The sequence below is a fragment of the Argiope bruennichi genome, chromosome 4 (assembly GCF_947563725.1).
Source record: "Argiope bruennichi chromosome 4, qqArgBrue1.1, whole genome shotgun sequence".
Lineage (NCBI taxonomy): Eukaryota > Metazoa > Arthropoda > Arachnida > Araneae > Araneidae > Argiope > Argiope bruennichi.
In genome coordinates, this window is record NC_079154.1 from 91,603,171 (window position 1) to 91,619,747 (window position 16,577).

General features: G+C 28.2%; 1 protein-coding gene across 2 annotated transcripts in view; it reads left to right on the forward strand.

Annotated features, from left to right (window-relative positions):
* Positions 1-1,880: 1,880 nt before the first annotated feature.
* The window catches only part of LOC129965792 (paired box protein Pax-6-like), a 129,814-nt gene continuing 115,117 nt past the window's right edge, over positions 1,881-16,577 (forward strand). For both annotated transcript variants that reach the window (XM_056079976.1, XM_056079977.1), the window contains exon 1: positions 1,881-2,181. In XM_056079976.1, the coding sequence (XP_055935951.1) occupies positions 2,117-2,181 (65 nt within the window). In that variant the 5' untranslated portion in view covers positions 1,881-2,116. The remainder of the gene's footprint in view (positions 2,182-16,577) is intronic.

Consider the following 16,577-nt stretch of genomic DNA (forward strand, 5'->3'; position numbering starts at 1 on the left):
CATATTATTTACGGCATGCATCGACAAACAATATTTGCGAAAGAACCTTACCCGTTCGGATTTATGGCTGCAATGCGAGTAACATGCAAATACCAGAAAAAGAAATATCCATTTGGGATGTTTGTTTGTTTTTCCCACCGACTGAAACCCACTGAAATCCGCCTGATTGAAATAATTATAATTGCAGTGATGAAATCACATACCAAATTTCATTTGTGTCATTGCATTTTTGTATTATCGCTTTGTATTTTGTATTATCCTTTAAATGATAAATACGTAAGCCAATTTTTGTCTAAGTAGTTTGTTCTCTTCATCTTCAGCATGTTCACGCTAACCTGCATTCGGTCAAGCGGCAAACAGACTTCTGAAGGATTTGGCTTGGAATTAGACAGAAATCTGCAAATTTGGTTTGGTTTATGTATTAAATTTCGACTGCTTAGCTCAAAGCTTATGTGAATTATCGTGTTCACAGACAGATAGACATGATTAAAAAAAAAATGAATTCTTTTGATTCAGAGAGATCTGAATCTCCACAATCACCAGTTCGAAATTTTCGATGATTGCAATACTTTCTCTTTGCATATTTTAAATACAAGAAAGTAAAAATTCTGCAAAATTTTTACACACTTACGCTTATTTTTACACTTACAATAAATAATTATAGAAAAAAATTGATAAAAAAGAACAAAACAATGCTCAAAAAGTAAGACGAATTCTTATGCTTCTTTTTTTTCTTCTCCACTTTCCCAAAATATTAATCTATAAAAAATGCCGCACTATCAATAGCAATTTTTTTTATTTTCAATTTTTTTTGTGTGTGTGAATTGCTTATTTATAAATATTAATCTATAAAAAACCGCATTATCAGTTGCATAAAAGAAATGAATGCATCAGTTGCATTCATTTCTTTTATTTTTTAATTATTTTCTTATGAATTTGAATTATTTATTTATAAATATTAATCTATAAAAACATCGTATTATCAGTTGCAAATTCATTTATTTTCTAATTGTTTTTTTATTAATTGCTTATTTATCCCTAAAAAAAATTCTGTGAGCAATATTTGAATAAAATTTATTTTTATTAACAGAAGATCAACAAATCGCTTGGCCCAAAACTGTGCGTCCCAAACATTTACTCACAAGCCATACGTGACACTGAAGTGGAGTAAAAGTAGTAGACGCAAGAGTGATCGTTGTTTTCGATCTTCTTTCGTTGCGTTACTTAGGCGCCTCTGAAGGGTATTTTATTTGTCCGATTACACTGCATGCGAAAGTGTGATTTGCCTCATTGTATCGGATTAATGCGCCGGCAAGGCGGAGTGTTGGGCCTTCGCGCGTAATCAAGCTTGTAGCTCACCAGTCAAAACAGACACTTACGATTGTGTTGCCGTTCTGAACACTCACCAAACCATATAATTTAAATCCCATTGCACACAGCGTGCAATTCCCTCGACTAAGAAAAGAAGGGAAACCCCCAGTGAAGACCCGCTGCTGATCGCAGCACCCCCGTATGACTGCGCGCTCCCCTCACAGAGCTCCACACCCCACGAAAAAAGGCCCCGCCCCCCTTCAGACAGCCCGCTACTTCCCCCTCCTTCTCCCGCAAAGCGCGAACGCTTCATTGGTCAGCCAAATTGAAGCGTGGAAGCAATCGATGAGGCGTTACCATGGTTACCGGTGGGGGAGAGAATCGCATTGGAGGGGGGGGGAGTCACATACACACAGAGATTGCGAGAGTTGCTGCTGAAGGAAGATGGGGTTGAGGGGGGGGAAAGGGAGGAGTTCGAAAGGCGGAGGGGAGGAACGGGGGGTCCTGTGCGCCCCCGAGACGTACCCAAACGAACATCTCTCCGGGTGCAATTCCAGATGGGAAAGAGAAGGTACCTCGAAGAGGGTGCTGAATTTCACACGATTTTAAACGCGTCTTTTTCGACGTGATTGAGCAAACGAAAACCAGCAATTTTTGCTTTTCCCCATCTTTTTTATTATTTTTTGTTTTCTTGTTTGCTCCGTTTGTACTGTTTAATTTTTAGACAGAGAGAGAGAGACTGTGCCGGTGTGTCTTTTAGTTGGGGGGCTCTACCGAGGGACCTGTCTTTGGACCACCCACCCACATGCAAATTGGCTTGCGCAGCGTTGATGCCACGTTAGCGGTGAGTGCAGCGTCGTCTCTGTTCAGGTAAGTACCCGTTTTCCTCATCAGTGAAGCTGTAAATTTGTTATCCGATTGTGGCAACGCAAATGGAGCTCCCGCTCGTGTTTTGTAAACACGGCAGAGCTGTGGCGTGAATTGCGCGCCGGGCGATGTCGTGTGATGAATTTTTAGCTGGAATGAATAACAAAACGATGCTTTGTATCCGGGCTGCTGTTGAGTTGAGCGTAAATACGATTTTTTTAAAGTTATCAATTTGATAGAACTAGGATAAATCTTAATAAAAAATAAATGAAAAATAAAAACAAAAGCACTGGAGTATCAAAATATTTTTTAAAAAATATATAACATAGAATAGCTCGATTTTTCAAAAGCAAATAAATAAGACAGAATCTTAAAAAAATATCTTGAGCAATTTTGTTATTAACATAAAAGATCTAAATAACTATCTTTTTTTTTTTTTTTTTTTTTTTTGTCGAACAAAAATCGAGGTTTGTTTGTTTGTTATCAATTGTTTTGAATGCACATGTTTATTCGAAATAACTGACTTTTAAGCGTTTTCAAACAGAAAAAGTAAGCGTGACAGGTTATTTCGAAATATTTGTAAGACATCCTTTCAATATTTCCAGTTCAATAACTTTTAACTTGTTGGGTGTCCAGTTGAATCCTATCCTAAAGTTGGATAATTTTTTTCTCAAAAAATACAAAATTTTATAATTTTAATAACAATTAAATTATATTTTTCTTCTTCAAATTTATTAACTAGATTTTTAAAATAAATCTGCTTAATTGCATTTTTGTGTATGTATTTTAAAATATATGGTACTCAATAACATTTAATTTTTTATAGATATTGTTTTTAAACTATAAAAAAAACACAGAATCGCTTTACTTTTTTCGATTGTAAATGTATACTATCATAAAAACGATATCCATGTATTCTGCGAAGTAAAAAAAAAAAAAAAAAAGAAAAGAAAAGATGTTTTAAACTATTTTTCATAAAACATTTTATTAAACGAAACATATGAAGTTACGTTTTTAATTTATTTTTAAAATTTGGATCAAATTATTAAAGTTTAAATTCATCGTTGATTTTCTATGCTGTTGAGAAAGAAAGATTTTTTAGCTTCATTTCATTTATAAGGAATAGAATACTAAAGAATTTATATTTATTTGTTTCAAACAATTCTTTTCTGTAACATATGAAATTTTTCAGTACATTCTAAGATTTGATGCATTTTTAATCTGACATATGGTATTAACGCTAAAAATTTTTATATTACCTTCTGGATGGAGCAATGTCATCTTTAAAGTTATAATCTTAAATTGTCGTAGATATGGAAATTCCCCTGAAATTCCTTTTTTTTTTTTTTTTTTTTTTTTTGGATATTAAAAAATAGTATAGCATTGTCCTTAATGTTAAAACGCCTCTAAATGATGTTACTTAACAAATAGTAAATCAGGGAAATGCATCATTCAAATATTGAACGTATGGATATCGATAAAATGATACCATTGCATTTCAAATGATATGTTATAGATGAATAATTTTTTCAATAATATATTTTCCCTATATTTTTCTAATATTGTTGAATAAAGCTAGTCATTCAAATCAAATCAATTAATTAATTTTAGCTCCATTTCATGTCATCGGTACGCTATAAAAACCTTTATAAAAATATTTTTAATGTAGGAAACGAAATTTAAGAAAAATTATTTATAAATATTCATTCAAATAAATTTTAATTCCATGTTATTACAGCTATTTTAATTATTTTCTTTTTTTATGTAACATTGTTGTATTAAAAAAAATAAAAACCCCATTTTATAATTTAATCTAATATAATATATATAATCTATTAAAATAAATAAATGCGTAATTAAAACAAAAGAGATTTCTCGTTTTTATAAAAATGTGTATAATTATATTTCATTAATATTCATAAATTTCTCAATGATTTTTGTTAATGTTTTATGATAATTTTATCAAATTAATTAAAGTAGAATATCTAGATTAAAAATGAATGAGGGCCATAAAAACTTTTTCATATTCAATGGGAAAAGTGTCGAATTTCTTTTGCAAACATTGACTAGGAATTCTTTTGATTAAATACTTAACTTTTGCACTAAGTTCCGTCAAAATTTATTTTAATAATGAATAATAACTTGTAAATCCTCAAAAACAGATATTTTCTTAATTTCATTAACTATAATTTTGTTTAAAGCAATTTAGAACTTTTTTCCTAAGAATCTGTTATAAAAATATATTTAAAAAAAAGAGTCGATATAATCGGAATAATAATTATGAAAAAAAAATGACTAACACGAAATTCAGGAAGAATTATATTGAATCCATTTCGATTTTAATAGTATTGTTTGCTTTCGATTGCGATATGATACGATATCGCAATTCGATTACGATATAAAACTGTGTTTTTATATTGTTATTCACAAAACAACGGCTGCTCAATTTCTTTTTAAAATATCGAAAGTTACACTCTATTACAGAGAAAAGGCGATAACCAAACTTTTGGGTCCAGCTTGAGACTCTTGTTACTTGGAAATAAATCTGATACATAATTTTAACAAATCTGCAGGTACAACAAAGACTACTGATTCTGCTTTCGTCCTCTTCCTTTTCATCTTGAGAAATATTACTTTGAAATTTTAACATCCTCAAAAGCAAAATAAAATCTAATTCAAAAGTTTCTGATATGATCGCATAAAAATAACTTACAATGTAGCGTTAGTTAACGCTGTGTAAAAAATACTAAATAAATAAAAGGTCATTCTAAACTCTTCTAGCAAACTGTCACGCATTCAAATCACATAAGGATATTGATTCAATTATAAATCCGATAGAGAAATGCGATTAAATACAATATAATTTTTGTGTATATAAAAATGAATATAAAGTTACCTTACAATTCAAACTTTTAATTTGCTCAATATCTTGTTCCAGAAATCTTCCATCAATAATGAATTTAGTTTCCCTGCAATTGTAATCAATGTTGACGCAGCGTCTGCATGTCTTTTAATGCAACTAACATTAAATGGTTTAAGTTGTAAAATTATGTTTAATCCTTTAAAACACAATTACCCATTAAGGCATTTAAATGTAATTAGCATGGTAGCATGGTTATTTGACTTAATATACAGTTTGAAATTAATCAAATTTGGATTATAATTCATAAGTATAAGCTATATATTAAGCGATCGAGATAAAAAAAAATTCATAAAAGTTTAATTACGAAAAAGGAATTATTTGGAAAATTAAATGGATCTGATTAGTTATATTTTTGTCAAATGAATTGAAGCATCTATCGTTCTGTGATTGCCATCAATTATTTGAAGCTTCTGCGCTTTTAAAAATATTCAACGGTATTCTAACATTCAACGGTACAAAAACTTTCTTCCAAAGTTTCGCTAAAAAGAGGCGAAAAGTATCCATTGCAATAGTATTAATGCTTTTCATAAAAGACATGATTTTCTTTATTGTAATCCAGAAGCAAATCGAACTTTTTTTTTTATGTAAAAGAAGCTACAGTTACACAGTTGTTGTACCATTACATCCTCATTTTTCTCCAAATAAGGATATAGTAGTACATAATATAAAGATATGGCTCCTTATTTACCAATCCTAATTAAAGTAAGATGATTCTTTAGATAGTCTTACTTCTCAGCATTATAATATTAATAAATCTATCTATGTTAAGCTTTAGATTTATTGATAATGAAGACAAGTATAAGTAATATCACACGCGATCGAAAGGGAGGACAAATTCTATCATAAAATGATTTGAAAAAGAAAAAAAAATCATGTTTTTTTCACAGAAGTATTTGTTTTTTGAGGATTTACTTTTATAAATACGTCCTTGAAATCACATTTATCTTTCTGATCTGTCTATCATATAAGATTAATTTGTCATCTCTTAAGATACATCCTTTATAGATTCCTTATCCGTTAAAGACATTCTAATTAGTATTTATACACGGGAAACTTACGACAAATTTTATTACATCTCCACAATCACCTATAATTACAACAATTTTTTTTGACGCGATAATGCTTTTCTGAATGCCAGCAAATTTGACATAGAGAAATTTTGACGGATTGCAAGAAGATTATATCAAATTCAGAGTGATTTTTTTGATTGAAACAAGGATATTGTAGCTAGTCAGTTTAGAACTGTTTGGGCTTAACTGATTATAGGAACAAATTTTACTTCTGTAATCCAAAACGGGTAGATGATACGCATGAAATATTTTTGATGGACTAATATCAGAAAAAATTATTTTTATTTTAGGGAAAATATAGGAACATTCATTTTTCAAAATTTTTAGAGCTTACTGAATGAGATCAGTGTTCACATTAAAGTTTTCTTTTAGTGAATTAAAGAATTTATTAAATAAAAATGGATCATGCCAAAAAGTTTCGTATTTGGAAATGAAGAAAAAGTTATGAATTTCAGATTTTAACATCAATTTACGAAAAAGTCTCCAGTACATAGCATAAATTTCATTGAGGTTAAAGAAAAATGGTTGAGAAAAAATAAGTAATAAAGAGGAAGTATTATCGTTGTATGCAATACACTAAAATAGAAATGCTATATTTTTACTTTCTTAATTTTTAAAAAAAGTATATTTTTGTAAAAAAAACTGAAAAAAATTACGTTCTGCAACCAAGAAATTTGATCTGTAACCCCCATAATACAAGAAATTATTTCTTCTAGCGGATTCTTTCAAACAGGATATCTTTTAATGCCAAAGAATTATTTAATCACAAAAAAGTCTATATCGCTTATATCAGGTACGCACATTACAAATTGGAGAAATTTATTCCCATAGTTGGCTCGATTGTAAAAAAAAAACTTTAAAAAATTCATTACTGGGGAAAAGTTCCTATTACAAAAACCAGAATTATTCTTTGAGAATTCAGAATTGATATTTTTTAAAATTAAATACTAGTTATTAGAAATTCTCGAAATAAGTATATAAACAAAATATATCTGTTACATATAAAATATCATTCGAATTCAAAATGGCTTTCAAGGTCAATGTCAAGCTTTCTCTTTTTCAGAAGTAATTGGTTCTATTGAAGAATTCAAATACGTGGACTATTGATACATGATAATTGAAGTAAAATTAATTATACATCTTTATAAAAACTTGACATAAAATGCAATTAATCGTTATAAAAATGAATCTTATAATTCATATTCCTAATAAAATTCTAAATGGATTTAATTATTCTGTCAATAAATTTTTTAACAATTCTTAAAGTTAAAACAATTTTTAATAAATATTTTTTTAATTATTTTTTAAGCCAGAATTCGAAAAGAAGCTGAATTGCATAAAACTTTTTCTGTATAAATTACGTAAGTTCCAATGTGAAATCAAAAGAGTTTAAAAATATAGATATTAGGGTTTTTAAAAAATATAATCGAAATGCGCTGTTTTCAGTGTTGAAAACTATTTTAGGTTTATAACAAATAAAGGAAATCTGAAGTGTTTTTATTATAGTATTTTTTAATCCATTTCAATTACCATTTTTCTTAATTGTTCTAAAAAATACCTTATTAAAAACTAATATATCTAAAATAATAAATTAATATACATTACTTCTTACGATATATTTATCAATTTGCATGGTGGAAAGAAGCAAAAAAAGCCATGCATCGCAACCAAACAAATTTTAAAAAACAGGGTAATTAAATGAAATAGGTTATATGCTTTGCTTAGAATGCGTTTTCTTTTATTATTTGATTTCATTGAAGATCATAAAAAGAGTTTAAATTTACTAATGAATAAAATATTTCGTCAAGAATTTTCATGAGGCATCGTATAAAAGATTCTAAAGACCCAACCGATTTGGATTTCCTGAATTGAATTAATATTGCTCTTATTAACAAAATATTCTCTTCTTGTCTAGTAAAATCTACAAATATTATCATGCTCTGCAATCAGTTAGACAGTAGTAAAATGTCAATAATTGAAGTGCTCAAGAGTTATCATTTTCCTTCATAGTACGCAAAAATCATGTGAAGTAATTTATGGATATTTTGGAATGAAATTGTGCTTGAAAACCTAGAAAACTTAGAAATCAGATTTCGAGGCAACGTTTTCAAGGTGATTTGAGATTTTTCCCGAGATTTTCAATTCATAAAAAGCCTGGCAATTTAATCATATAAGGCTTTTGAAGCTTCTCAATCATTAGTCTCTGCATTTAGTTATTTTTGGGAAAGATGTAAAAATGACTTTTGAGGGGATGATTCTTTCAAAGTAAGGAGATACAATAGATTGTAAATCCCTTTATGAAATTCATGTTATGCTTTGGGCCACCTTTGAAGATGTTTCTTTGCTATTGTTTAGTATATTATGTACCATAATAATAAAGCAGCTTCAGCTATATCAATCAACGGGTGTTTGTTCCACCGTTATCAGATGACATTGACGAACTTAAGACACAAATTTACATCTCTTTCAAAGCTTCACACCAGACATGATGATAAAGTATAGAGTGAGTTAGCGTACCATCTCGTATTTCCTGAGGGGTTCACATTGAATACATATAACTGGATTGAAGGCAAACTTTCAACTGCTATTTTTGATTTCCATTGAACAAGATGGTGTCTTGTTTAGGTTTCTTCTAATAGCTCTGCAAAGTCGTGATATCCATTTATAAACACTCTGTATATTGTTATAGAAATTTAGAAAACTAATGGAATCGTTGAGAAGAAGAACAATACGTACTAATTTATTTATTTTTTTCTTTTCTAAATGCATCGATTCGATAAATGTAGATCTAAAACATTGAATATAAGAGTATCACTGTAACAACCTACCTTCATTGTTTCCATGAATTTTTTTTTTTTTTTTGGATTTGAATAGGTATCCAACAACAGCACTTGTCTAAACTTAAAACATGATTGTTTTGAACTGAGAATATCGAACTAGTGCTGTTCTTCATCTCTCCTATTCAGATACAAATTCTAATTAAAATTAGTGACGAAGTATTCAAAATGCAAAAAATCATTGTGCTACACAAGAAAATAAATTAACAGATTTGAAACAGCTCAATACTTATCCCAAATTTACACATTAAGAGGTATTATTTGTATTTTGAATGTATAGAAGAGCAATTCAGACCTGCCTACATCTCATCCCATCTACCAGAAAGATAAAGAACGATAAATGAACATGTTAAATTTTATAAAATATACTCGTATCTGCTCGAGATAACTAATTTGGAGGCTTAATATAATTTCAGATAATTTACAAATTAAATCTCTTTTTGTTCAAAAAATTATTTTGACAAACTGAATATAATGAAAAATGTCGGTCATATTTTAAAGATGATGAATGTCAGTAATTTTTTAGGTCAAAAGTAAGGAATGCATTATGTTGCATGAAGCTCTGGTGAGAATATCTATAGGAGGGGTGACCACAATGATATAATTATAGTCTAGTTAGCTTTATGATCTAGTCATGAATTTAACTGTAATTACTTCACGATTCAGTAATGATCCAGTTAATCTCATGATCGATATATCATTGATTCGAATACATGTTCCGTTAAAAATTTATAAGCGTTTGCATGTTTAATCCAATTGTATATGAAATATCATATAATGTGGAAACTTACCAATCTATTTGGGAAAAATTGAAGATCTAAACATTTATCTGCAGTTTAAATATAACAGTCTGTTTCCGGCAGTCAACTTAATTTCGAACTGTGATATTCAGTTTCACACAATAACATAACACAGTAATAGTAACATAATAATTCATTATCTGAAAGCAAAGCTCACTTTTAAACGTTGTTATTAATTAAATTTCTTTGTTTATACCAAATACAGAAGTGTAAAAATTACGGAAATTCTGTTCAAAACTATGCAAAAGACCCTGAGAGCCGATAGGGGCATACTTTCCTCTAATACTTATGCAATTTTCTTTGTAATTTCTCTTTGAGAATTTTGTGGAGATTCTAAATTTATAGAATCAATCTTTAAGGAGTTCTAAAAATATATTAGAAAAAGGAACTTTTCTGAAGTGATTAGAAGAATAAATTTAATCAATAACTGAAATAAACATATTCAAAACAGGTTAACAATTGAAATAAATTTATTCAAAAGTTCACTTTTAAAGGTTTTTATTAATTACACTTCTTTGTTTATACCAAATGCAGAAGTCTAAAAATTACGTAAATTCTGTTCAAAACTATGCAAAAGATTCTGAGAATCAATAAGAACATACATTACTCTAATACTTGCAATTTGCTGGTTGAAATTTTCTCAGTAATTTCTCTTCCAGAATTTCGTAAAGATTCTAGATTCTAAATTTCTAGAATCAGTCTTTACGGAGTTCTAAAAAAAATATTAGAAAAGGGAATTTTTCTGAAGTCATCAGAAGAATAAATTTAATCGAAAAACTGAACTAAATTTAAATCTAATCTTAATCTAAACTGAAATAAATTCATTCAAAATAGGTTACAAATTCATACACTTATACTAAGGCAATGATTCTTAAATCATGAGAATGAAAATGAATAAAAGATTTTAGAAAGACAAATAAACTGGAATAGGGAGCATACAAAAAAAAAAAAAAAAATATGATGTCTTCATGCATTTTTTTTTTTTTTTTAATTTTCCCATTTAGTATAATATATTTTGTTTCAAATGCCCAGACTCTGCATCAATGGTAGAAGAACGAACTCCACCAGTAAAAATAACTGCGTCGTGTGATATGAACTGTAAAATAATCAGTCTGGATTGAGACACACGTCTCAATTCAGACTGATTAGACAATTAGTGAGCATGTATTCAAATCCATGAAATTAAAATAGTGTTAATGATTAACTGATAATCTAAATATTTTTTTTTTTTTTTTCCTAAGCACTTTATATTTGCTGTGTGATTGTAGTAATAAATGGATTTCAAAAGAGATTGTTGTTTTCATGATTTCAATTATTTCAAATTCTGAAAAGCGTTGAAGAAGAACAAAATTAAATAAAAAATAATCTCATGGGAGCATGATTAAATTTCATATAGCAAGTGGGTCCCAAAAACCGAAACACTAAAATTATTTGTATTATAAACGAAACATTTTTCTTCAAAGGCACGGATAGAAGTATAAAAGCACATCATGAGCTCACAAATTCAATCACTGAGAAAAATCTGAATTCGTCTTCGAATTGAGAGTTTAATGAGCGCAAAAATCTCCCGTAAATTGTAATTCGGAGTATTTCGAAGAAAATCACTCAAAATTTTCTCTCTTTTTTTTCTTCTTTTTTGTGAGAAAATGTGTGTCTCGAGTTGCGGTGTATTTTGAGAGGCACCTGTTGTGATGCGGAAGAACTTGACTTAATCCCGGGTGAGATGATCCGCGCAAATCAGGCGCAGCGGATCGAGAACTCGCCGCCACACTCTCTCGCATGTGGAATCGGAGAGAGGGTAGGGGGCGTTTCCTAATTACGCAGAAAAAAGGGAGGAAGTTTCCACTCTTGGGCATCGCTGAAATCGCCGCACAAGATGGTTTGTAGTGTCATCAGTGTTATAGGTAGGAGAAAGGAAGAAAAGAAGGAACAGTACTTTTATGGTGATTCAACAAAGATAAAAAAATTCTAATAAAAATAATAATAATTTTTAAAGCACACTTTTATTAATATCATAATAAGGAAAGATTTTTATTTCAATTATTTCTTATTTTTTCATCTTTATAATTTATTATTATAAATATTATCAAACTCAGGAAAACAAGTTTTTAAAATTCAATACTAGGTGGCGCCACTGGTTTGGAATCAAAATTTAACTAACTTAATCTATGTTAATCTGGTTAAGCTTTAAAAATATTAAAAGAGCATTTTATTATTGAGAATACTAAAGTATACAAAATTTTAAAACTCTGATATACCAGAAAGTGAATGAAAAATCGATTTCAAAATCTGCGTATTTACAAGCATAAAGTTCGTTTTAAAAATATTTCCCATAATGACATGTAAGTAAGTAATAAACAGGAATGGCAAGACAAGGATCTGAATGTAGATTGAATTCACAATTATAAATAATCACATAGCGAATTTCTTTGCTTTTCATAATTACCAATTTGAACAAAATCCCTTCTTTTTCGATCAGTTTCTCCAGAAAATAAGAAATGTAAGTTATCTAGTTGCTGTCATTACATCTAAGACGATTTCCCAAACGATTATATTAAAAATATAATAGAAAGGAGAAACGCTATTAGTAAAACTTACTTAAAAACGTATAAATTTAATAAATATATAAGTTTATGAGCATATATAATTTAAAGAGTATATATGCTTGTTGCATACTCTTTATTTTCTAGAATTATATAAATTCAAAAGCATCATTTCATATTTGACGAGATTTATTTTGAAATGTTACTTGAATAAAATTTTTCCCATTAATCTCTCTTGACAGTCAAATTCGCCTTTCGTGAATAATGAATGCCTTCTTAAGAATCTAACAGTATAATCAGAAGAACGGTGAAAAAGACTGAGATAATAGTTTTGAAAGGAATAAGATTTAGAAGAAATAGCATTCATATTTTAATGTACATGCTTATAAATCGTCACAAAGCTACATAATTTAATAATATCGATAGAAATATAAATTTATTGATATTTAATTTATCCTGAAACCTATATTATACTGCTCCACTTAACAATCCCCATTTAATAAATATAAGTTAACTCTAGAATTTATATTAATGTAATTTCTGTCATTTATATTACTATTCTACTGCATATTCAGTGATTTATATTACTCTGTAATTTAGAATTTATTGAAATAAATTAAATAAACCTCTTTTAATAAAATAAATTAAGATGTGAAGTGCCTTAAAAATAGTTGAATTTTTTAAATTCTTTTTATCCAATAACGCTTTTAATAAAATATGTCATAACTTCATAATGTTCACCAAACATTACCTATGCCATTGTTCATTTTAAAAAGAAATCTCAGTGTTATTTTTTAGCGTTTTTATATTTTTTTTATATTAGTATTTCTAGACAATGAACATTTTTTTCAGAAAATGCTACCAAATAAAACTCTGATTGACTATTTAAAATTGTCATAATTACATAAGCGAAAAATCTTTAATTTTTGGATGATATTACGTTTAAAATGAATTACACCCAAATTGCATTTTAGCAGCTTAAATAAAATTGTTACTAAGTGCTAAGAAATAGATATGCGTTATATGTATAAGAAAACGATTAAAATAATTGTTGTTTTCAAAGGATGACGAAGAAAAAACAATAATTCATCGCAAATCTTGCTCGTTATTTTAGAATTTGCTTTGCTCATTTTAACTCATACTCATTGCATTCATAATCGGAAATAATTGCTACAGCGATGCATTGTGGCAGGTAAATTTAGTTCCAAAAATTTTTCCTTCATGTTTCAAGATATGAGATTTCTGGTATTTGTTCTTGACACTGGACTTTAATCAGAATAAATTATTCACAGATTATAATTGTAATAAAAATGTTTGTCTCATATAAAAAAAATAAAGAATAAAAAAATATCGTAACTAATAATTTCCTAGATTTCGCTACTGTGCATTTGCCAGTTTTAATGTAATTATGAAAGAAAATTAGAAAAGAAAAATCTTATTGATTAGAATGATATCAAATATCATTTTTTATTAAAGATATATGAACAGAAGTTGTTCATATCAAAATCTTCAAATCAAATCCGAGTTCATATGATATAACATAAGAGATTTTTATAATAAAATCTCAGACTTGATTTATACAAAATCGTTGTTTAAATTTGAAGTCGAAATGAAATCTCAAAGTAAAATGTAAATACACAAAAGAAGAAATATATTATGACTTAGGATTATTAATATCTTTTAACATTTCAAATACAAAAACGGAGCTGGTTATAAGAAAGTTATGTGTTTATATTTATTACTCTAGTAAATTATATATAAAGAAATTTTTTTACTTACAAATCGCTGAATTGAAATATTGTAAAATTTTTTCAAATTATTGTTTTTTGTTTATATTTTTCTTAACATAATTTGTGTAATATTTTAAACAATTGAGCAAGAAGTAAAAATAAACAAATAGCAAAACAATAAAAATTAAAAACGATTTGCCATCAATAACTGATTTGTAATACACATAAACAGAAAAAAGAAACACATTAATAAACTTTTTGATAACAAATTTACTTTCAAATTTACAGTTATGATATAATAACATAATATAAAAATTTCTCCTTTGCTGATGCAAAGGAGAAAACTTAATCCATAGCCTTATGTATTTTACTGAAAAGAGTATTGAAAGATTTAATATAAAGGAAATTCCTTGTTCCGGTTAAACTTTTATTTTACTCAGAAACAAACTGGAAGTTTTGGCAAAATCCTAGAATTCAAAGAAATATATACATTTGAAAATTTCCAATTTCTGATCCACAACTTGTATTATAAGTCTTATTCATTTTATTTAGAGAAATATTTTCCACGTTAAAAATTAGTTTTTAAATGACTTAAATGTTTGCTCCGAGGACGGAATCACTGCAAACCGTCCCCCAATCAAGCAAGCCTTTCGCCCTCATCGGAATCGAGCTGTGACGAAACCAATCAAGTGCTGATGTTACATTATCTCGGGGCATATCTCCGATATCGGATTTTTTGACGGCCCTGGAAGGAAAGGATAGCGGAGGAAAGCAAGGGGAAACGCCGTGTCACTCGACACCGGATGTACCGCTCGCTTCAAAACTCTCAACCGACCGACCGTCAGCTCTTTTTTTTCACAATATTTTTTTTATATTTAGTTTCGCTTTTTCCTCTGTCCAAGTGCATGAATTTTTTTTTCTTTTTTTGGACGGCCTCAGGTGTGCCTAGCCACGGTTTTTTCACCTTTCTCCTTGTTTCAAATAGGATAGCTGAAGGCTAAAACTGAAAAAAAGGGGTTGTAGGCGTTTTTAGATTTTTTTTTTTTTTTTCATTTCCTAGGTGTGAGCTCATGGAAGCATGCTGATTGGATTACAAATGATGACGATATTGTAGCTATGCACTCTTGGCTACCCTATCTGCATCGTATCTTACCTGCACTTCGGTTTCTATTTTAACTGAAACGGGTCATTGAAGGGAAAAAAATTTTTTTTAAGCAGGCTTTGATAACTTTTAAGGATTTGCTGAAATAGTGATTATGTCACGTTATCTGTTGAAATTTTTTATGAAGTAATTTTTGTAGGGTTGTAGATAAGGTGCATTCGAAAATTCAAACGATGAGTTTAGAATTTGAAATGACAAAACGTGACTTCTGATCAACTGATTTTGGGAAAAAAAATTTCTGGATTCCTTAGAAGTTTTATCAAATCATGGATTATTTAAGACAAACGTGTTTAAGTATTAATAATTTCACACGAAAAGCTCATTGGTATGGTTTCTATTTTTTTTCGTTGCCCTTCAATTTTTTTTAATATAATTTAATCGGATTATTATATTTTTTGTCAGGATCCCAATTATTATGTAAAACAAAAGAATTTATTTAGCCCTAAAAAGTTTTCGGTTATGTTTTAATAAGACATCATCAATAAATGAAATTAATGAAATGAGATAGAAAGGTTTATTGTTTACATCTTATTAAAATTACTTCAAATATTTTAAATACTAATAAATAAATCTGACTTTTCAACTAATTTTAGAAAGAAACATTTTTATTACTAAAATAATAATTCATATCATATCTCCTTTTCTTTCTCATTTATATTTGCTGTAATGTAATAGAAAAAATTCAAAATATTTCAAGACAAGATGGTGTATAATATTTTTTCCTTCATTTTTAAATATTATTCATCATATATATATATATATATATATATATATATATATATATATATATATATATATATATATATATATTGATTAAACTGAATAACTTGATTGCTTCAAATAAGCTTGCTTGAATAAGTCAGAAGTATTCAAATTTTTACAAATATAAAAACATATATATTAATTAAAATTTAAGAATATAAATAATGTGAAATCTTATTACCTCATGTGAAATCTATTACAAATCATTTACCTCATTCATCATTAATCTCTTCATTGTGAAAGTTCTTCCATTAATGTAACTTTTGTTCAATGTTAAAGTATGTTATCGAAAAATAGATGCAAATGAAATTTTACGTTTCACTTAAAAAATGCGAGTTCCATAAGACTTAGAAATAATTTAATGATCTAAACGTTTTTTTCACATTTAATTTAAAAGAGCATACAAGTGTGAATAAAGGTTTTTAAAAAGGTTATAACATTGAAACACTTTTGAAAAGTTTATAATATATGTAGGTTTTTATTTTATAAAATTTATTTACAGCGATTTCACATCCATTTTTAGATTCAAATAATAAATTTTTTTTCATATTATGTACGATCGTCCCATCACA